Source organism: Hyla sarda, chromosome 2 (assembly GCF_029499605.1).
Source record: "Hyla sarda isolate aHylSar1 chromosome 2, aHylSar1.hap1, whole genome shotgun sequence".
In the NCBI taxonomy this organism is placed as follows: Eukaryota; Metazoa; Chordata; class Amphibia; order Anura; family Hylidae; genus Hyla; species Hyla sarda.
The window spans coordinates 3,493,273-3,519,594 of NC_079190.1; the positions used below are offsets into that span (position 1 = coordinate 3,493,273).

General features: G+C 36.0%; 1 protein-coding gene across 5 annotated transcripts in view; it reads right to left on the reverse strand.

Moving 5' to 3' along the window:
• The window catches only part of XNDC1N (XRCC1 N-terminal domain containing 1, N-terminal like), a 30,085-nt gene extending 5,211 nt beyond the window's left edge, over positions 1 to 24,874 (reverse strand). Inside the window, exons 1-9 of one of the 5 annotated variants that reach the window (XM_056561052.1) lie at positions 24,766 to 24,874; positions 23,881 to 23,946; positions 23,492 to 23,630; positions 23,252 to 23,407; positions 21,373 to 21,527; positions 20,905 to 20,960; positions 16,045 to 16,253; positions 15,858 to 15,960; positions 3,207 to 3,325 (exon numbers count right to left, since the gene is read on the reverse strand). In XM_056561052.1, coding sequence (XP_056417027.1) covers positions 3,207 to 3,325; positions 15,858 to 15,960; positions 16,045 to 16,253; positions 20,905 to 20,960; positions 21,373 to 21,527; positions 23,252 to 23,407; positions 23,492 to 23,630; positions 23,881 to 23,925 — 982 coding nt within the window. In that variant the 5' untranslated portion in view covers positions 23,926 to 23,946; positions 24,766 to 24,874. Of the gene's footprint in view, positions 1 to 3,206; positions 3,326 to 15,857; positions 15,961 to 16,044; positions 16,254 to 20,904; positions 20,961 to 21,372; positions 21,528 to 23,251; positions 23,408 to 23,491; positions 23,631 to 23,880; positions 23,947 to 24,130; positions 24,451 to 24,765 lie in introns of those variants that run through there. The other 4 variants (XM_056561054.1, XM_056561053.1, XM_056561050.1 and 1 more) reach the window with 4 other exon arrangements.
• Positions 24,875 to 26,322: the final 1,448 nt, after the last annotated feature.

The window sequence follows — 26,322 nt, forward strand, 5'->3', positions numbered from 1 at the left end:
ACATGTAATCCTATGATGAGGATGATATAATATACATGTAATCCTATGATGAGGATGATATAATATACATGTAATCCTATGATGATGATATAATATACATGTAATCCTATGATGATGATGATATAATATACATGTAATCCTATGATGATGATATAATATACATGTAATCCTATGATGATGATGATATAATATACATGTAATCCTATGATGATGATATAATATACATGTAATCCTATGATGATGATGATATAATATACATGTAATCCTATGATGATGATGATATAATATACATGTAATCCTATGATGATGATATAATACACATGTAATCCTATGATGATGATGATATAATATACATGTAATCCTATGATGATGATGATATAATATACATGTAATCCTATGATGATGATATAATATACATGTAATCCTATGATGATGATGATATAATATACATGTAATCCTATGATGATGATATAATATACATGTAATCCTATGATGATGATATAATATACATGTAATCCTATGATGATGATATAATATACATGTAATCCTATGATGATGATGATATAATATACATGTAATCCTATGATGATGATATAATATACATGTAATCCTATGATGATGATGATATAATATACATGTAATCCTATGATGATGATGATATAATATACATGTAATCCTATGATGATGATATAATATACATGTAATCCTATGATGATGATGATATAATACACATGTAATCCTATGATGATGATATAATATACATGTAATCCTATGATGATGATGATATAATATACATGTAATCCTATGATGATGATGATATAATATACATGTAATCCTATGATGATGATATAATATACATGTAATCCTATGATGATGATGATATAATATACATGTAATCCTATGATGATGATATAATATACATGTAATCCTATGATGATGATGATATAATACACATGTAATCCTATGATGATGATATAATATACATGTAATCCTATGATGATGATGATATAATATACATGTAATCCTATGATGATGATGATATAATATACATGTAATCCTATGATGATGATGATATAATATACATGTAATCCTATGATGATGATATAATATACATGTAATCCTATGATGATGATATAATATACATGTAATCCTATGATGATGATGATATAATATACATGTAATCCTATGATGATGGTATAATATACATGTAATCCTATGATGATGATATAATACACATGTAATCCTATGATGATGATGATATAATACACATGTAATCCTATGATGATGATATAATATACATGTAATCCTATGATGATGATATAATATACATGTAATCCTATGATGATATAATATACATGTAATCCTATGATGATGATATAATAAACATGTAATCCTATGATGATGATATAATACACATGTAATCCTATGATGATGATATAATATACATGTAATCCTATGATGATGATGATATAATATACATGTAATCCTATGATGATGATGATATAATATACATGTAATCCTATGATGATGATATAATATACATGTAATCCTATGATGATGATGATATAATATACATGTAAACCTATGATGATGATGATATAATATACATGTAATCCTATGATGATGATGATATAATACACATGTAATCCTATGATGATGATGATATAATATACATGTAATCCTATGATGATGATGATATAATATACATGTAATCCTATGATGATGATATAATATACATGTAATCCTATGATGATGATGATATAATATACATGTAATCCTATGATGATGATGATATAATATACATGTAATCCTATGATGATGATATAATATACATGTAATCCTATGATGATGATGATATAATATACATGTAATCCTATGATGATGATATAATATACATGTAATCCTATGATGATGATATAATATACATGTAATCCTATGATGATGATATAATATACATGTAATCCTATGATGATGATGATATAATATACATGTAATCCTATGATGATGATATAATATACATGTAATCCTATGATGATGATGATATAATATACATGTAATCCTATGATGATGATGATATAATATACATGTAATCCTATGATGATGATATAATACACATGTAATCCTATGATGATGATGATATAATATACATGTAATCCTATGATGATGATGATATAATATACATGTAATCCTATGATGATGATATAATATACATGTAATCCTATGATGATGATGATATAATATACATGTAATCCTATGATGATGATATAATATACATGTAATCCTATGATGATGATATAATATACATGTAATCCTATGATGATGATATAATATACATGTAATCCTATGATGATGATGATATAATATACATGTAATCCTATGATGATGATGATATAATATACATGTAATCCTATGATGATGATATAATATACATGTAATCCTATGATGATGATGATATAATATACATGTAATCCTATGATGATGATATAATATACATGTAATCCTATGATGATGATGATATAATATACATGTAATCCTATGATGATGATATAATATACATGTAATCCTATGATGATGATATAATATACATGTAATCCTATGATGATGATGATATAATACACATGTAATCCTATGATGATGATATAATATACATGTAATCCTATGATGATGATGATATAATATACATGTAATCCTATGATGATGATGATATAATATACATGTAATCCTATGATGATGATATAATATACATGTAATCCTATGATGATGATATAATATACATGTAATCCTATGATGATATAATATACATGTAATCCTATGATGATGATGATATAATATACATGTAATCCTATGATGATGATGATATAATACACATGTAATCCTATGATGATGATATAATATACATGTAATCCTATGATGATGATGATATAATATACATGTAATCCTATGATGATGATGATGATATAATATACATGTAATCCTATGATGATGATATAATATACATGTAATCCTATGATGATGATGATATAATATACATGTAATCCTATGATGATGATATAATATACATGTAATCCTATGATGATGATGATATAATATACATGTAATCCTATGATGATGATATAATATACATGTAATCCTATGATGATGATATAATATACATGTAATCCTATGATGATGATGATGATATAATACACATGTACTCTGCTCCTTACCTGCACAGACTGGACAGGTGTTCATGTTGGTCTCTGGGGGGCGCTGTGCTGTGCGGGGGCTGTCCTGCTTTCTCCTCGTTGTTTGGTGTCTCTCACTCTTATGGGTCTGTACTTTTCTTCTGACAATGAGAAATAAGATGTTATATACAGTATAGTCAGTATAAGATGTTATTATATACAGTATAGTCAGTATAAGATGATATTATATACAGTATAGTCAGTATAAGATATTATATACAGTATAGTCAGTATAAGATGATATTATATACAGTATAGTCAGTATAAGATATTATATACAGTATAGTCAGTATAAGATGATATTATATACAGTATAGTCAGTATAAGATGATATTATATACAGTATAGTCAGTATAAGATGTTATATACAGTATAGTCAGTATAAGATGATATTATATACAGTATAGTCAGTATAAGATGTTATTATATACAGTATAGTCAGTATAAGATGATATTATATACAGTATAGTCAGTATAAGATGTTATATACAGTATAGTCAGTATAAGATATTATATACAGTATAGTCAGTATAAGATGTTATATACAGTATAGTCAGTATAAGATATTATATACAGTATAGTCAGTATAAGATGTTATATACAGTATAGTCAGTATAAGATATTATATACAGTATAGTCAGTATAAGATGATATTATATACAGTATAGTCAGTATAAGATGATATTATATACAGTATAGTCAGTATAAGATATTATATACAGTATAGTCAGTATAAGATGATATTATATACAGTATAGTCAGTATAAGATGTTATATACAGTATAGTCAGTATAAGATGTTATTATATACAGTATAGTCAGTATAAGATGTTATTATATACAGTATAGTCAGTATAAGATGATATTATATACAGTATAGTCAGTATAAGATGATATATACAGTATAGTCAGTATAAGATGTTATATACAGTATAGTCAGTATAAGATGATATATACAGTATAGTCAGTATAAGATGTTATATACAGTATAGTCAGTATAAGATGATATTATATACATTATAGTCAGTATAAGATGATATTATATACATTATAGTCAGTATAAGATGATATTATATACATTATAGTCAGTATAAGATGTTATATACAGTATAGTCAGTATAAGATGATATTATATACAGTATAGTCAGTATAAGATATTATATACAGTATAGTCAGTATAAGATGATATTATATACAGTATAGTCAGTATAAGATGATATTATATACAGTATAGTCAGTATAAGATGATATTATATACAGTATAGTCAGTATAAGATGTTATATACAGTATAGTCAGTATAAGATGATATATACAGTATAGTCAGTATAAGATGTTATATACAGTATAGTCAGTATAAGATGATATTATATACAGTATAGTCAGTATAAGATGATATTATATACAGTATAGTCAGTATAAGATGATATTATATACAGTATAGTCAGTATAAGATGATATTATATACAGTATAGTCAGTATAAGATGTTATATACAGTATAGTCAGTATAAGATGATATTATATACAGTATAGTCAGTATAAGATGATATTATATACAGTATAGTCAGTATAAGATGTTATATACAGTATAGTCAGTATAAGATGATATTATATACAGTATAGTCAGTATAAGATGTAATATACAGTATAGTCAGTATAAGATGATATTATATACAGTATAGTCAGTATAAGATGATATTATATACAGTATAGTCAGTATAAGATGATATTATATACAGTATAGTCAGTATAAGATGTTATTATATACAGTATAGTCAGTATAAGATATTATATACAGTATAGTCAGTATAAGATGTTATTATATACAGTATAGTCAGTATAAGATGATGTTATATACAGTATAGTCAGTATAAGATGATATTATATACAGTATAGTCAGTATAAGATGTTATATACAGTATAGTCAGTATAAGATGTTATTATATACAGTATAGTCAGTATAAGATGTTATTATATACAGTATAGTCAGTATAAGATGTTATTATATACAGTATAGTCAGTATAAGATGATATTATATACAGTATAGTCAGTATAAGATGTTATATACAGTATAGTCAGTATAAGATGATATTATATACAGTATAGTCAGTATAAGATGTTATTATATACAGTATAGTCAGTATAAGATGTTATTATATACAGTATAGTCAGTATAAGATGATATTATATACAGTATAGTCAGTATAAGATGATATATACAGTATAGTCAGTATAAGATGTTATATACAGTATAGTCAGTATAAGATGATATATACAGTATAGTCAGTATAAGATGTTATATACAGTATAGTCAGTATAAGATGATATTATATACATTATAGTCAGTATAAGATGATATTATATACATTATAGTCAGTATAAGATGTTATATACAGTATAGTCAGTATAAGATGATATTATATACAGTATAGTCAGTATAAGATGATATTATATACAGTATAGTCAGTATAAGATGATATTATATACAGTATAGTCAGTATAAGATGATATTATATACAGTATAGTCAGTATAAGATGTTATATACAGTATAGTCAGTATAAGATGATATATACAGTATAGTCAGTATAAGATGTTATATACAGTATAGTCAGTATAAGATGATATTATATACAGTATAGTCAGTATAAGATGATATTATATACAGTATAGTCAGTATAAGATGATATTATATACAGTATAGTCAGTATAAGATGATATTATATACAGTATAGTCAGTATAAGATGTTATATACAGTATAGTCAGTATAAGATGATATTATATACAGTATAGTCAGTATAAGATGATATTATATACAGTATAGTCAGTATAAGATGTTATATACAGTATAGTCAGTATAAGATGATATTATATACAGTATAGTCAGTATAAGATGATATTATATACAGTATAGTCAGTATAAGATGTAATATACAGTATAGTCAGTATAAGATGATATTATATACAGTATAGTCAGTATAAGATGTAATATACAGTATAGTCAGTATAAGATATTATATACAGTATAGTCAGTATAAGATGATATATACAGTATAGTCAGTATAAGATGATATTATATACAGTATAGTCAGTATAAGATGTTATATACAGTATAGTCAGTATAAGATGTTATATACAGTATAGTCAGTATAAGATGATATTATATACAGTATAGTCAGTATAAGATGATATTATATACATTATAGTCAGTATAAGATGATATATACAGTATAGTCAGTATAAGATGTTATATACAGTATAGTCACTATAAGATGTTATTATATACAGTATAGTCAGTATAAGATGTTATTATATACAGTATAGTCAGTATAAGATGATATTATATACAGTATAGTCAGTATAAGATGTTATATACAGTATAGTCAGTATAAGATGTTATATACAGTATAGTCAGTATAAGATGTTATATACAGTATAGTCAGTATAAGATGATATTATATACAGTATAGTCAGTATAAGATGATATTATATACAGTATAGTCAGTATAAGATATTATATACAGTATAGTCAGTATAAGATGTTATATACAGTATAGTCAGTATAAGATGTTATATACAGTATAGTCAGTATAAGATGATATTATATACAGTATAGTCAGTATAAGATGATATATACAGTATAGTCAGTATAAGATGATATTATATACAGTATAGTCAGTATAAGATGTTATATACAGTATAGTCAGTATAAGATGATATTATATACAGTATAGTCAGTATAAGATGATATTATATACAGAATAGTCAGTATAAGATGATATTATATACAGTATAGTCAGTATAAGATGATATTATATACAGTATAGTCAGTATAAGATGATATTATATACAGAATAGTCAGTATAAGATGATATTATATACAGTATAGTCAGTATAAGATGATATATACAGTATAGTCAGTATAAGATGATATTATATACAGTATAGTCAGTATAAGATGTTATATACAGTATAGTCAGTATAAGATGTTATTATATACAGTATAGTCAGTATAAGATGTTATATACAGTATAGTCAGTATAAGATGTTATTATATACAGTATAGTCAGTATAAGATGTTATATACAGTATAGTCAGTATAAGATGATATTATATACAGTATAGTCAGTATAAGATGTTATTATATACAGTATAGTCAGTATAAGATGTTATATACAGTATAGTCAGTATAAGATGTTATTATATACAGTATAGTCAGTATAAGATGTTATATACAGTATAGTCAGTATAAGATGATATTATATACAGTATAGTCAGTATAAGATGATATTATATACAGTATAGTCAGTATAAGATGATATATACAGTATAGTCAGTATAAGATGTTATATACAGTATAGTCAGTATAAGATGTTATATACAGTATAGTCAGTATAAGATGATATATACAGTATAGTCAGTATAAGATGTTATATACAGTATAGTCAGTATAAGATGATATATACAGTATAGTCAGTATAAGATGATATTATATACAGTATAGTCAGTATAAGATGATATTATATACAGTATAGTCAGTATAAGATGATATTATATACAGTATAGTCAGTATAAGATGATATATACAGTATAGTCAGTATAAGATGATATATACAGTATAGTCAGTATAAGATGTTATATACAGTATAGTCAGTATAAGATATTATATACAGTATAGTCAGTATAAGATGATATTATATACAGTATAGTCAGTATAAGATGTTATATACAGTATAGTCAGTATAAGATGATATTATATACAGTATAGTCAGTATAAGATGATGTTATATACAGTATAGTCAGTATAAGATGTTATATACAGTATAGTCAGTATAAGATGATATTATATACATTATAGTCAGTATAAGATGATGTTATATACAGTATAGTCACTATAAGATGATATTATATACAGTATAGTCAGTATAAGATATTATATACATTATAGTCAGTATAAGATGATATTATATACAGTATAGTCAGTATAAGATGATATTATATACAGTATAGTCAGTATAAGATATTATATACAGTATAGTCAGTATAAGATGTTATTATATACAGTATAGTCAGTATAAGATGATATTATATACAGTATAGTCAGTATAAGATGTTATATACAGTATAGTCAGTATAAGATGTTATATACAGTATAGTCAGTATAAGATGATATTATATACAGTATAGTCAGTATAAGATGATATTATATACAGTATAGTCAGTATAAGATGATATATACAGTATAGTCAGTATAAGATGATATTATATACAGTATAGTCAGTATAAGATGTTATATACAGTATAGTCAGTATAAGATGTTATCATCTTATACTGACTATACTGTATATAATAACATCTTATACTGACTATACTGTATATAATATCATCTTATACTGACTATACTGTATATAATAACATCTTATACTGACTATAATGTATATAATATCATCTTATACTGACTATACTGTATATAACATCTTATACTGACTATACTGTATATAATATCATCTTATACTGACTATACTGTATATAACATCTTATACTGACTATACTGTATATAATATCATCTTATACTGACTATACTGTATATAATAACATCTTATACTGACTATACTGTATATATCATCTTATACTGACTATACTGTATATAACATCTTATACTGACTTTACTGTATATAATAACATCTTATACTGACTATACTGTATATAATATCATCTTATACTGACTATACTGTATATAACATCTTATACTGACTATACTGTATATAATATCATCTTATACTGACTATACTGTATATAATATCATCTTATACTGACTATACTGTATATAACATCTTATACTGACTATACTGTATATAATATCTTATACTGACTATACTGTATATAACATCTTATACTGACTATACTGTATATAATATCTTATACTGACTATACTGTATATAACATCTTATACTGACTATACTGTATATAACATCTTATACTGACTATACTGTATATAATATCATCTTATACTGACTATACTGTATATAACATCTTATACTGACTATACTGTATATAATATCTTATACTGACTATACTGTATATAATATCTTATACTGACTATACTGTATATAATATCATCTTATACTGACTATACTGTATATAACATCTTATACTGACTATACTGTATATAATATCTTATACTGACTATACTGTATATAACATCTTATACTGACTATACTGTATATAATATCATCTTATACTGACTATACTGTATATAATATCATCTTATACTGACTATACTGTATATAATATCTTATACTGACTATACTGTATATAACATCTTATACTGACTATACTGTATATAATATCTTATACTGACTATACTGTATATAACATCTTATACTGACTATACTGTATATAATATCTTATACTGACTATACTGTATATAATATCATCTTATACTGACTATACTGTATATAATATCATCTTATACTGACTATACTGTATATAACATCTTATACTGACTATACTGTATATAACATCTTATACTGACTATACTGTATATAATATCTTATACTGACTATACTGTATATAATATCATCTTATACTGACTATACTGTATATAATATCATCTTATACTGACTATACTGTATATAATATCATCTTATACTGACTATACTGTATATAATAACATCTTATACTGACTATACTGTATATAATATCATCTTATACTGACTATACTGTATATAACATCTTATACTGACTATACTGTATATAATATCATCTTATACTGACTATACTGTATATAATAACATCTTATACTGACTATACTGTATATAATAACATCTTATACTGACTATACTGTATATAACATCTTATACTGACTATACTGTATATAATATCATCTTATACTGACTATACTGTATATAACATCATCTTATACTGACTATACTGTATATAATAACATCTTATACTGACTATACTGTATATAACATCTTATACTGACTATACTGTATATAATATCATCTTATACTGACTATACTGTATATAATATCATCTTATACTGACTATACTGTATATATCATCTTATACTGACTATACTGTATATAATATCATCTTATACTGACTATACTGTATATAATATCATCTTATACTGACTATAATGTATATAATATCATCTTATACTGACTATACTGTATATAACATCTTATACTGACTATACTGTATATAATATCATCTTATACTGACTATACTGTATATAATATCTTATACTGACTATACTGTATATAATAACATCTTATACTGACTATACTGTATATAATATCATCTTATACTGACTATACTGTATATAATATCATCTTATACTGACTATACTGTATATAATATCATCTTATACTGACTATACTGTATATAATATCTTATACTGACTATACTGTATATAACATCTTATACTGACTATACTGTATATAATATCATCTTATACTGACTATACTGTATATAATATCATCTTATACTGACTATACTGTATATAACATCTTATACTGACTATACTGTATATAATATCTAATACTGACTATACTGTATATAACATCTTATACTGACTATACTGTATATAATATCATCTTATACTGACTATACTGTATATAATAACATCTTATACTGACTATACTGTATATAATAACATCTTATACTGACTATACTGTATATAACATCTTATACTGACTATACTGTATATAATATCATCTTATACTGACTATACTGTATATAACATCATCTTATACTGACTATACTGTATATAATAACATCTTATACTGACTATACTGTATATAACATCTTATACTGACTATACTGTATATAATATCATCTTATACTGACTATACTGTATATAATATCATCTTATACTGACTATAATGTATATAATATCATCTTATACTGACTATACTGTATATAACATCTTATACTGACTATACTGTATATAATATCATCTTATACTGACTATACTGTATATAATATCTTATACTGACTATACTGTATATAATATCATCTTATACTGACTATACTGTATATAATATCTTATACTGACTATACTGTATATATCATCTTATACTGACTATACTGTATATAACATCTTATACTGACTATACTGTATATATCATCTTATACTGACTATACTGTATATAACATCTTATACTGACTATACTGTATATATCATCTTATACTGACTATACTGTATATAATATCATCTTATACGGACTATACTGTATATAATATCATCTTATACTGACTATAATGTATATAATATCATCTTATACTGACTATACTGTATATAACATCTTATACTGACTATACTGTATATAATATCATCTTATACTGACTATACTGTATATAACATCTTATACTGACTATACTGTATATAATAACATCTTATACTGACTATACTGTATATAATATCATCTTATACTGACTATACTGTATATAATATCATCTTATACTGACTATACTGTATATAATATCATCTTATACTGACTATACTGTATATAATATCTTATACTGACTATACTGTATATAACATCTTATACTGACTATACTGTATATAATATCATCTTATACTGACTATACTGTATATAATATCATCTTATACTGACTATACTGTATATAACATCTTATACTGACTATACTGTATATAATATCTAATACTGACTATACTGTATATGTCAGTATAAGATGTTATATACAGTATAGTCAGTATAAGATGATATTATATACAGTATAGTCAGTACAGTGCTGCACCAGAGTAGTGATCTCTAAACTACTGTACAGTACTGCACCAGAGTAGTGATCTCTAAACTACTGTACAGTACTGCACCAGAGTAGTGATCTCTACACAAGACTACTGTACAGTCCTGCACCAGAGTAGTGATCTCTACACAGGACTACTGTACAGTACTGCACCAGAGTAGTGATCTCTACACAAGACTACTGTACAGTGCTGCACCAGAGTAGTGATCTCTACACAGGACTACTGTACAGTACTGCACCAGAGTAGTGATCTCTACACAAGACTACTGTACAGTACTGCACCAGAGTAGTGATCTCTACACAGGACTACTGTACAGCGCTGCACCAGAGTAGTGATTTCTACACAAGACTACTGTACAGTACTGCACCAGAGTAGTGATTTCTACACAAGACTACTGTACAGTACTGCACCAGAGTAGTGATCTCTACACAAGACTACTGTACAGTCCTGCACCAGAGTAGTGATCTCTACACAGGACTACTGTACAGTACTGCACCAGAGTAGTGATCTCTACACAAGACTACTGTACAGTACTGCACCAGAGTAGTGATCTCTAAACTACTGTACAGTACTGCACCAGAGTAGTGATCTCTAAACTACTGTACAGTACTGCACCAGAGTAGTGATCTCTAAACTATTGTACAGTGCTGCACCAGAGTAGTGATCTCTACACAAGACTACTGTACAGTCCTGCACCAGAGTAGTGATCTCTACACAGGACTACTGTACAGTCCTGCACCAGAGTAGTGATCTCTACACAAGACTACTGTACAGTGCTGCACCAGAGTAGTGATCTCTACACAAGACTACTGTACAGTGCTGCACCAGAGTAGTGATCTCTACACAAGACTACTGTACAGTGCTGCACCAGAGTAGTGATCTCTACACAAGACTACTGTACAGTGCTGCACCAGAGTAGTGATCTCTACACAAGACTACTGTACAGTCCTGCACCAGAGTAGTGATCTCTACACAGGACTACTGTACAGTACTGCACCAGAGTAGTGATCTCTAAACTACTGTACAGTGCTGCACCAGAGTAGTGATCTCTACACAGGACTACTGTACAGTACTGCACCAGAGTAGTGATCTCTACACAGGACTACTGTACAGTACTGCACCAGAGTAGTGATCTCTACACAGGACTACTGTACAGTACTGCACCAGAGTAGTGATCTCTACACAGGACTACTGTACAGTACTGCACCAGAGTAGTGATCTCTACACAGGACTACTGTACAGTGCTGCACCAGAGTAGTGATCTCTAAACTACTGTACAGTACTGCACCAGAGTAGTGATCTCTACACAAGACTACTGTACAGTCCTGCACCAGAGTAGTGATCTCTACACAAGACTACTGTACAGTGCTGCACCAGAGTAGTGATCTCTACACAAGACTACTGTACAGTCCTGCACCAGAGTAGTGATCTCTACACAAGACTACTGTACAGTCCTGCACCAGAGTAGTGATCTCTACACAGGACTACTGTACAGTACTGCACCAGAGTAGTGATCTCTACACAAGACTACTGTACAGTACTGCACCAGAGTAGTGATCTCTAAACTACTGTACAGTACTGCACCAGAGTAGTGATCTCTAAACTACTGTATAGTACTGCACCAGAGTAGTGATCTCTAAACTATTGTACAGTGCTGCACCAGAGTAGTGATCTCTACACAAGACTACTGTACAGTGCTGCACCAGAGTAGTGATCTCTAAACTACTGTACAGTACTGCACCAGAGTAGTGATCTCTACACAAGACTACTGTACAGTCCTGCACCAGAGTAGTGATCTCTACACAAGACTACTGTACAGTCCTGCACCAGAGTAGTGATCTCTACACAGGACTACTGTACAGTACTGCACCAGAGTAGTGATCTCTACACAGGACTACTGTACAGTACTGCACCAGAGTAGTGATCTCTACACAGGACTACTGTACAGTACTGCACCAGAGTAGTGATCTCTACACAGGACTACTGTACAGTGCTGCACCAGAGTAGTGATCTCTAAACTACTGTACAGTCCTGCACCAGAGTAGTGATCTCTACACAAGACTACTGTACAGTGCTGCACCAGAGTAGTGATCTCTACACAGGACTACTGTACAGTACTGCACCAGAGTAGTGATCTCTACACAGGACTACTGTACAGTGCTGCACCAGAGTAGTGATCTCTACACAGGACTACTGTACAGTGCTGCACCAGAGTAGTGATCTCTAAACTACTGTACAGTCCTGCACCAGAGTAGTGATTTCTACACAAGACTACTGTACAGTACTGCACCAGAGTAGTGATTTCTACACAAGACTACTGTACAGTACTGCACCAGAGTAGTGATCTCTACACAAGACTACTGTACAGTCCTGCACCAGAGTAGTGATCTCTACACAGGACTACTGTACAGTACTGCACCAGAGTAGTGATCTCTAAACTACTGTACAGTACTGCACCAGAGTAGTGATCTCTAAACTACTGTACAGTACTGCACCAGAGTAGTGATCTCTAAACTATTGTACAGTGCTGCACCAGAGTAGTGATCTCTACACAAGACTACTGTACAGTGCTGCACCAGAGTAGTGATCTCTAAACTACTGTACAGTACTGCACCAGAGTAGTGATCTCTACACAAGACTACTGTACAGTCCTGCACCAGAGTAGTGATCTCTACACAGGACTACTGTACAGTACTGCACCAGAGTAGTGATCTCTACACAAGACTACTGTACAGTGCTGCACCAGAGTAGTGATCTCTACACAGGACTACTGTACAGCGCTGCACCAGAGTAGTGATTTCTACACAAGACTACTGTACAGTACTGCACCAGAGTAGTGATTTATACACAAGACTACTGTACAGTACTGCACCAGAGTAGTGATCTCTACACAAGACTACTGTACAGTCCTGCACCAGAGTAGTGATCTCTACACAGGACTACTGTACAGTACTGCACCAGAGTAGTGATCTCTACACAAGACTACTGTACAGTACTGCACCAGAGTAGTGATCTCTAAACTACTGTACAGTACTGCACCAGAGTAGTGATCTCTAAACTACTGTACAGTACTGCACCAGAGTAGTGATCTCTAAACTATTGTACAGTGCTGCACCAGAGTAGTGATCTCTACACAAGACTACTGTACAGTCCTGCACCAGAGTAGTGATCTCTACACAGGACTACTGTACAGTACTGCACCAGAGTAGTGATCTCTACACAGGACTACTGTACAGTGCTGCACCAGAGTAGTGATCTCTACACAGGACTACTGTACAGTACTGCACCAGAGTAGTGATCTCTACACAGGACTACTGTACAGTACTGCACCAGAGTAGTGATCTCTACACAAGACTACTGTACAGTGCTGCACCAGAGTAGTGATCTCTAAACTACTGTACAGTCCTGCACCAGAGTAGTGATCTCTAAACTACTGTACAGTACTCGGTGATCCAGATAACTTATCAATACTGCAGAAGACTGGACCAGCAGAGGGATGAGCTAACAGGAAGACTAAAGAACAGTGAGTGCAGCTCCGGAGAAAAAGCCATGATGTACTAGAAGAATAGTGAGTGCAGCTCTGGAGGATAAGACGTGATGTAACAGCAGAATAGTGAGTGCAGCTCTGGAGGATAAGACGTGATGTAACAGCAGAATAGTGAGTGCAGCTCTGGAGGATAAGACGTGATGTAACAGCAGAATAGTGAGTGCAGCTCTGGAGGTGAATGGAGGATAATCTTAGTCAGTGACTGAGGACATGGATTATACAGTATGACAGACATGATGCATTCTGGGTGTTACAGTCACTGATCTCCTTCCTGAATACATCGTGGGGTCTCAGGAGTTGTCCTACCTTCTCTGGGTCTCCACCATTTTAACCCTTCGACGGGCACTTGGGGTCACATGTTCTTTCTGTGAGGGGCGGAGCCTCCCTGTAAGGGTCTCAGGGCAAGAACCTGTGGTTGGATCAGAGGCGTGTAAACTACGGTGATGGAGCCATATAGAATAGAGAAGACATAATTAAGTGGTCGTGTACCCACCAGATGACCTAGGGCTCTCTTCTTGATGGCCGCAGTTGTCTTCCCTCTGCAGCGGGATGGGTGGGCTCCGAGGCGCTGTGATTGGCCGGCTGAGCTTCTGGGATTTGGCGGTGGTTAGTTGGAGCATGCGGGCGGAGCGGCTCATACAGGCCGGGGGAGGGGAGGACGTTGTCTGGAACGTTTCTCTCAGTTTCTTCTTGATGTGCTGCCTAATGGATGAATACAAGAGACGTGGGGGGGGGGGGGGGGGAAGAGACACAGGGTGGGCCATGTCGTCATGTGACTACTTTCTAGAAAGAAGCTGCAGTGTAAATAATAGAGGAGCTCAGACAAGAGGTGGATCGCAAACGACCTCCCCAGTTACAATAGTCAAGAATACTAGGCTGAAATAACATGGATTAGGCCAAGTTTCTACTTGTTTTTTTTTGGTAAAAACGCCAAGTAAAACGCCAATTCTGCCGTACGGTATTTTTTCGGCCAAAAACCGCTGCGGACAGATGTTATCTGTAAATCAATGAGAAATCACATAAACATTTTTCCACTTGCCATTTTTCAGTCTGGCATTTTTTTTATCCTTTTGGCGTTTTTCACTCTTTTTTGCTCCTTGGCGGTTTTGCAAAGTTGCAGCATGTTGAGCCAATGACGTTTTTTCCCCTGAAATCGTGGCGTTTTTCTCCCATAGAAGACTATGGGAGTGAAAAAACACCAAGAAAAACGACATGTGGGTTTTAACTTTGACGTTTCTCCAGGCGATTTTTATTCTTTTTTGGACTTTAGCGATCCAAAAAATGTAAGGTAGATACCTTTTTTAATAAAATTTCGTAGGGTACCATTTAAAAAAAATAAAAAAATAAAAGTACAGTAGTGAAGGAAAAAATTGTATCTAATGAAATGTATCTTTTTTATAACAACATTTTTAAAACAGGGATCAATTTATGTGGGCGGGAACCTAGAAATGTAGCTCACAAGAATAAAAAAAAGGAGATTTTTATGCTTACCGTAAAATCTCTTTCTCGAAGGATCCATTGGGGGACAAAGACCATGGGTATATGCTGCTGTCTCTAGGAGGCTTGACACTATGGCAACAAGAAAAGTTGGCTCCTCCCAGCAGGGTATACCTACCCACAGGCACCTGAGCTAATCAGTTTTAGTCCCAGAACAATAGGAGAAGAAAAGGCAACTGAACCCACCCTCAGACAGATAACTGAACTAGGAACACCAAAAAAAGGGTGGGAGCTGTGTCCCCCAATGGATCCTTCGAGAAAGATTTTACAGTAAGCATAAAAAAAATCGCCTTTTCTCTATCGGCTCTATTGGGGGACACAGACCGTGGGACGTACCAAAGCCGTCCCTTGGGTGGGTAAGGAATCAGACGGGTGGACGGTTGGACCACCGCCGCCTGCAACGTCTTACGACCCAGAGTAGCATCAGCTGATGCTAAGGTATGAATCTGGTAGCACCTTGAGAAAGAGTGCAAAGACTACCACGTGGACGCCGTACAGAACTGCGAAGCCACGTACCGGAGGGCCCAGGATGCCCCGAAAAACGGGTGGAATGAACCAAAACCCTGAAGGGCGGGATCTTCCTCTTGCCGCGGTAAGCTCCCGAAATGGTTGTCCTGTCCGACGACCACAACAGGTAGTGGAACAAACGCTTCCAGGGATGAGAAGGGGCCAGACAAAAGGACGGTAGGATGATGTCCTCATTGAGATGAAAAAGTCAAAACCATATCAGGTACGAAGAACGGACCTGGACGGAAAACAAAACAACTTGTCCTGGTATACCACCAGGAAGGGAGAACGGCAGGAGAGAGCTGCCAGCTCTGACACCCTCCTAACAGAGGGAAGAGTAATAAGGAACACCACCTTCCGGGGGAAGGAAGCGAAGAGAAATGTCCCTGAGAGGTTCAAAAGGGGTGCATTGCAGGGCATCTAAGACCAAGTGCAAGTCCCAAGGGAAAAAAGGAGACTGATAACGAGGGGCAGCTTGTGCCACTCCCTGAACTAGATTTGGACATTATAATTGAACGCCAGAGAACATTGAAAAAGAATGGAAACGGCCGAACCTTTGACCCCTAAGGGAGCTGAAAGCCAACCACGATCGGAGAAAAAAGGCTGAGTCTCACACCGCCAGGTATGGTGGTAAATCTTTGCAGAGGAAGGCTTGTGAGTCCTCAGCCTGGTGCGAACCACTTGGGAAGAGCAACCGCGAGTCCTATGAACCGCTGTCTCAACCGCCACGCCGTCAAAAGCAGAGACAGTAAATAGGGGTGACCCAGGAGACCTGATATAGGAGGTCTGGACAATAGGGAAGGTGCAGCGGTAAGTCGTTCAGGAGCTTGACCATGACAACGTACCACGCCTGCCGGGGCCAGTCTGGGCCACGAGAATGGCGGGAACGCCCTCTGCTGTGAGTTTCCTCGGGACCCTGAAAAGAGAGGAAGGGGAGGAAACAGATAAGGTAGGGAAAAGCCCGACCAATAAACAGATAACGGTAGGGCAAACACCGACCAAGAGAGAGGAACGCTTTGGTTGTGGCGGGACGTGAAATCCGCACCTGAGGAAAAAAGGGGGAAAAATACTTACCTCAGGAAGAAGAACTTACCTCCTGAAGTCTTCCTATGAAGTCCTCCTTCAGCCAGCTTTTGTCACCTGCATCATGCCGGGCTACCATGTGCGAGCGAGGCGAGCAGGGAGGTAGGGGGACCCGGACCCATGAGGTACAACCCCAGGCACTGACCGTTGGCGAGAGGTGGTTAACAGTACATAACGCGATGTCTGTGCCCCCTCAATCGCAATGGGGAAACAGTGAGCTGCAGTTCCTGAGTCCCCACCTGAAAACAGGAAAGAAAAAACGGAATAATAAAAAACTAACATCCCTAAATCTAGGAAAATAATAAAACATAAGACCTGGTCTGGAGAGAACTCCAGACCATGTCCACCTCCTTAGACACTAAGCTAAAACTGATTACCTCAGGTGCCTGTGGGCGGGTATACCCTGCTGGGAGGAGCCGACTTTTCTTGTTGCCATAATGTCAAGCCTCCTAGAGACAGCAGCATATACCCATGGTCTGTGTCCCCAATGGAGCTGATAGAGAAATGTAGTGTTTGTGTGTTTTTCACTTTTTTAGGTAGTACTACTACTCCCAGCATGGAACACATTGTTCCATGATAGGAGCAGTAGTACCTGTACTAATAGATAGCCCGTTGAGATTCTCCTGTATAATGAATAGATGTGGGCGGCCGCTCTTCTATGGTCCCCTGTACTGATGTATATATACACCTATTCATATTTCCAGCAGAGCTGTGATTGGCCAGATTGGCCCAGCCAATCACAACTCTCTGTGTGAAATATGAATAGGTGTATATATACTGCAGAGCAGGGGGACCATAGAAGAGGGGCCGCATCTATACAATATACAGGAGGATCACAGCGGGTGTCAGGAGTGAAATCCACTGTGATCTGTCCTTAACTGCTGGTACTACTACTTCCAATGCTGGGAGCTGTAGTACCTGCATTAATAGACAGATCGCAACAGGTGTCAGAAGTGACACTCGCTGCGATCTGTCTTTTAATGCAAGTACTACAGCTCCCAGCATGGAGTTGGTTGGGAGTAGTAGTACCTGCATGGTTGGGAGTAGTAGTACCTGCAGTTAAAAGGGGTATTCCAGGGGGAAAAAAAACTTTTTTCTATATATCAACTGGCTCCAGAAAGTTAAACAGATTTGTAAATGACTTCTATTAAAAAATCTTAATCCTTTCAGTACTTATGAGCTTCTGAAGATAAGGTTGTTCTTTTCTGTCTTAAGTCCTCTCTGATGACACGTGTCTCGGGAAACGCCCAGTTTAGAAGCAAATCCCCATAGAAAACCTCTTCTAAACTGGGTGTTTCCCGAGACAGGTGTCATCAGAGAGGATTTAGACAGAAAAGAACAACCTTAACTTCAGAAGCTCATAAGTACTGAAAGGTTTAAGATTTTTTAATAGAAGTCATTTACAAATCTGTTTAACTTTCTGGAGCCAGTTGAGATATATATATATATAATCTATCTCAATAAGTTTTTTCCTGGAATACCCCTTTAAGGAAAGAAAGATCACATCACACACTCCTGACACCCGATGCGATCGTCCTATCTATTGCAGAGATGCGGAGCGGCTGTATACTGCGCTCGCATCTCTGCACTGTACTCCGGCCGGTGATGTGAATAGAACATCACTCATTCATATTTCCCTCAGAGCTGTGATTGGCTGCAACCATCCGGCCAATCCCCACTCTGGGCGGAAAATATGAATGAGTGATGTTCTATTCACATCACCGGCCGGAGTATAGTGCAAAGATGAGAGCGCTGTATAGAGGCACTCCGCATCCCTGCTATAGTATGGACGATCGAGTCGCGTGTCAGGAGTGACACCCGGGGCGACATGTCTATTAGCACAGGTACTACTACCTGCAGTATGTTCCATGCAGGGAGTAGCAGTATTACCTAAAAAATGTAAAAAAATAGAGAAAAAAAAAAAAAGGTGACACACACACACTTTATTAAAAATTTATCAAAATTTAGTTATAAAAAAATTATAAATTTCGTTAAATACATTTTTTGGCCATCACTACTTCATCCTTTTATTTTTTATTGGTACCAAACAAATTTTGGGAACAAAAAAATAAAAATAAAAAAAATAAAATAAAAACGCCAAAAGGGTCCAAAAATGCAATTTCCACTCAAATGCAAAAAACGCCACAAAAATAAGATAAAAAAACTTAGCCTTATGGCTGTGAGCACATGTAGCTGAGCTGCAGTATAAAGCATGGGGGAGGAGCTGAGCTTTATATAAGCTGTGGTGAGAGTGTGTGGTCCTTACCAGGACTCCGGGTCCTCTGTGGACTCTTCTCTGGGGTGGAGAGAGGAGATTGTGTCCTGTAAGAGACAGAGAAACGATGTGATACAGCTCGGATACACACAACTGAGGGGGTCCTCTGCCCCGAAACTCACTGGATCAGGGGGGAGAAGAATCTACATCAGTGTTTCCCATCCAGGGCGCCTCCAGCTGTTGCAAAACTACAACTCCCAGCATGCCCGGACAGCCGTTGGCTGTCCGGGCATGCTGGGAGTTGTAGTTTTGCAACAGCTGGAGGCGCCCTAGTTGTGAAACACTGATCTACATGGAACAAGACGTCCAGTCCATGTCTGTCTACTGTAGTCACCGACCGGCCCTTCATGGCTATAAATCTATGGAGAACAGGTAATGCTGGGAGTTGTAGTCCCACCATGTGATGAGTGAAGGATGATCTGACGCCATTAGAGATGTGATGGGGGGAGCGGAGCTGACCTGAGGAGGCGGGCCTCGCTGATCATCCTCCTCGTTCAGCGCGGATCGGATTCGGATGAAGGACAGGCCGAACTGCTCCTGCTTATTGAAGGGCTGACCGCACGTGACCCGCAGCCGATCCCACTGCTCCATGGCCGCCTCCTGTAAGAAGTCTCCTGCGGGGGAGAGATCTCTGTAAGAGCATAATCATATACTGGACTTCATTACTACTCTGATATTATGTCTTATCCTCCAGTCACCTCCGGAGCTGCACTCACTATTCTGCTGTTACATCATGTCTTATTCTCCAGAGCTGCACTCACTATTCTGCTGTTACATCATGTCTTATTCTCCAGAGCTGCACTCACTATTCTGCTGTTACATCATGTCTTATCCTCCAGTCATCTCCGGAGCTGCACTCACTATTCTGCTGTTACATCATGTCTTATCCTCCAGTCACCTCCGGAGCTGCACTCACTATTCTGCTGTTACATCATGTCTTATCCTCCAGTCACCTCCAGAGCTGCACTCACTTTTCTGCTGTCACATCATGTTTTATCCTCCAGTCACCTCCAGAGCTGCACTCACTATTCTGCTGTTACATCATGTCTTATCCTCCAGTCACCTCCGGAGCTGCACTCACTATTCTGCTGTTACATCATGTCTTATCCTCCAGTCACCACCAGAGCTGCACTCACTTTTCTGCTGTCACATCATGTCTTATCCTCCAGTTACCTCAAGAGCTGCACTCACTATTCTGCTGTTAAATCATGTCTTATCCTCCAGAGCTGCACTCACTATTCTGCTGTTACATCATGTCTTATCCTCCAGAGCTGCACTCACTATTCTGCTGTTACATCATGTCTTATCCTCCAGTCACCTGTAGAGCTGCACTCACTATTCTGCTATTACATCATGTCTTATCCTGCAGTCACCTGTAGAGCTGCACTCACTATCCTGATGTTCCATCATGTCTTATCCTCCAGAGCTGCACTCACTATTCTGCTGTTACATCATGTCTTATCCTTCAGTCACCTCCAGAGCTGCACTCACTAGTCTGAAGTCACATCATGTCTTATCCTCTAGTCACCTCCAGAGCTGCACTCACTATTCTGCTGTTACATCATGTCTTATCCACCAGTCACCTCTAGAGCTGCAGTCACTATCCTGCTGTTACATTATATCTTATGCTTCAGTCACTTCCAGAGCTGCACTCACTATTCTGCTGTTAAATCATGCCTAAGATATGATGAACTTCAGAATATTATATGCAGCTCTGAAGAGGACTGAAGGATAAGACATAATGTAATAGCAGAATAGTGAGTGCTGCTCTGGAGGATAAGAAATGATGCAACAACAGAATAGTGAGTGCAGCTCTGGAGGTGACTGGAGGATAAGAAATGATGCAACAACAGAATAGTGAGTGCTGCTCTGGAGGTGACTGGACGTTAAGACATGATGCAACAACAGAATAGTGAGTGCAGCTCTGGAGAAAAAGACATGAGGTAACAGCAGAATAGTGAGTGCAGCTCTGGAGGATAAGACATGATGCAACAACAGAATAGTGAGTGCAGCTCTGGAGGTGACTGGAGGATAAGACATGATGCAACAACAGAATAGTGAGTGCAGCTCTGGAGGTGACTGGAGGATAAGAAATGATGCAACAACAGAATAGTGAGTGCAGCTCTGGAGGTGACTGGAGGATAAGAAATGATGCAACAACAGAATAGTGAGTGCAGCTCCGGAGGATAAAACATGATGTAACAGCAGAATAGTGAGTGGAGCTCTGGAAGTGACAGGAGGATAAGACATGATGTAATAGCAGAATAGTGCAGTTCACTCCATTCACCTCCAGAGCTGCACTCCCTATTCTGCTGGTTTCCTATCTATTAGCCCTTACCTTCCTTAAACATCCGGACTCTCCTGGTGTTCCTCATGGCCCTGGCATCTGTCGGTGACATCATGGTGGTCATGGGGAGCAGTGTGGTGAACGTTTTATCCGGGGCCCAGGTGGAGCGGCCCACGTCGATCTGCAGGAAGGCCGAACCACTGTTCCCTGTACACGGGGGGAGGACACAAAACTGAATAACATCTCCCCCAATAAGATACAACATGGCCTGCTCCGCCCCTACCCCTCTACCTATATCAATGTAGGCGATACGACAGGCACGCTCCAACTGCAACTCCGCCCTGAGCTGCCGGCTGCGCTCCCGGGGACAGCTGAGCCACGGCCGGGGGGCGCTCTCCATCAGAAGGTTCTCTGCCGGGTGCTTCGGGTCCTGGGACAGAAACATAGACAACTAAGTACAACATTGTAGAACGCTAGTGACACCTGGAGGACAACAGCCAGTACTACACCTGTCTACAAATATAGACAGGCTCTCACAGCAGGCTGTAAAGCAAGAAGGTGATTGTGCTGCCATCTGGTGGCTGACAGCAGCATTACACACACTGAGATGTGAAGGATAAGCGTAGATAGATGGAGAATAGGTAAAGGAGCGATGGTGCCCCCTGGGGGCGGCCGCGCACCTGTGAGCTGAAGGACACGATGTGACGGATGGGGATCGGCGCCATCTAGGAGGAAATAACCGGAATCTGCAAATACATGAATGTAAGAAAGTTACAGGAAGTAATAATAAGTGATTAAGACAAAACAGGGTGCCTCCAGCTGTTGCAAAACTACAACTCCCAGCATACCCGGACAGCCAAAGGCTGTCCGGGCATGCTGGGAGTTGTAGTTTTACAACAGCTGGAAGCTTGTTATTATAGGTTCAGTCACCTGATCACTGGGAATACTCACGATCCTCAACACTACGAACTTCCCGCGTCCAGGACCAGGCCACGCCCCTGCTGACGGAATTACAAACAGGCCACGCCCATCTTGCTAGCACTACATAGAGATCGCGCCCTCTGTGGCTAAAGACAAACCACGCCCACTCGCAGCACTAGGAACGGAACACGCTACGAACTCAAGAGGTCGCGCGAAACCGTCAACGTCCACGAACGAGCGGCGCCATCTTGCCTGAGACAAAAACCTATTCGATCCTTTTATATATTTGGTCTCAGGCAAAATGGCGCCCCGGGGAACTCCACAAAGATCAATGCTGACTCTATTAGCTCTCAATAAATATACAGAGCCGAGCCTCTTGAAAGGGTGTATAGACATGGCCGACGTGCTGTGTCAAATGTCATGTGGTATTGCATGTCGGTCAGCTGATTTAAAATGCGTTATGTGATTGGGTGAAGTGCAGCGCGGGAAAAACGTTTAGTAAGCGGTCAGTTATGGCCAGAGCTGTGTGCGGCGGTGACAGGTACAGGGCTGAGAGGAGTCATGTGTGTCCTGTGCTATACCGAGCCTGACCGCACGGGGCGCTACATTATTAGTGAATTATGGGGACGAGTTTATTCATATACCTGTATGGCTGCATTTTTCAGGTTCTCGTCCAGAAGCAGCGACACCTATGTGTACACGTTGTGTCTGCAATTATTAGGGATAAAATAACGAAGTTCACTGTTCTGAAGGTTTGTATGACTGAAAATCTCCACATACACAGCGTAATATTGTGGAGAATGTATAGGAAGGAGACACAATAGTGAGGAGATTATAGGAAGGAGACAATACTGAGGAGAATGTATAGGAAGGAGACACAATACTGAGGAGATTATAGGAAGGAGACACAATGCTGAGGAGAATGTATAGGAAGAAGACACAATACTGAGGAGAATGTATAGGAAGAAGACACAATACTGAGGAGAATGTATAGGAAGAAGACACAATACTGAGGAGAATGTATAGGAAGAAGACACAATACTGAGGAGAATGTATAGGAAGAAGACACAATACTGAGGAGAATGTATAGGAAGGAGACACAATACTGAGGAGAATGTATAGGAAGGAGACACAATACTGAGGAGAATGTATAGGAAGAAGACACAATACTGAGGAGAATGTATAGGATGAAGACACAATACTGAGGAGAATGTATAGGAAGGAGACACAATACTGAGGAGAATGTATAGGAAGGAGACACAATACTGAGGAGAATGTATAGGAAGGAGACACAATACTGAGGAGAATGTATAGGAAGGAGACAATACTGAGGGGAATGTATAGGAAGGAGACACAATACTGAGGAGAATGTATAGGAAGAAGACACAATACTGAGGAGAATGTATAGGAAGAAGACACAATACTGAGGAGAATGTATAGGAAGGAGACAATACTGAGGAGAATGTATAGGAAGGAGACAATACTGAGGAGAATGTATAGGAAGGAGACACAATACTGAGGAGAATGTATAGGAAGGAGACACAATACTGAGTAGAATGTATAGGAAGGAGACACAATACTGAGGAGAATGTATAGGAAGGAGACACAATACTGAGGAGAATGTATAGGAAGGAGACAATACTGAGGAGAATGTATAGGAAGGAGACAATACTGAGGAGAATGTATAGGAAGAAGACACAATACTGAGGAGAATGTATAGGAAGGAGACAATACTGAGGGGAATATATAGGAAGGAGACAATACTGAGGAGAATGTATAGGAAGAAGACACAATACTGAGGAGAATGTATAGGAAGGAGACACAATACTGAGGAGAATGTATAGAAAGGAGACAATACTGAGGAGAATGTATAGGAAGGAGACAATACTGAGTAGAATGTATAGGAAGAAGACACAATACTGAGGAGAATGTATAGGAAGGAGACACAATACTGAGGAGAATGTATAGGAAGGAGACACAATACTGAGGAAAAAGTATAGGAAGGAGACAATACTGAGGAGAATGTATAGGAAGGAGACCCAATACTGAGGAGAATGTATAGGAAGGAGACCCAATACTGAGGAGAATGTATAGGAAGGAGACACAATACTGAGGAGAATGTATAGGAAGGAGACCCAATACTGAGGAGAATGTATAGGAAGGAGACAATACTGAGGGGAATGTATAGGAAGGAGACACAA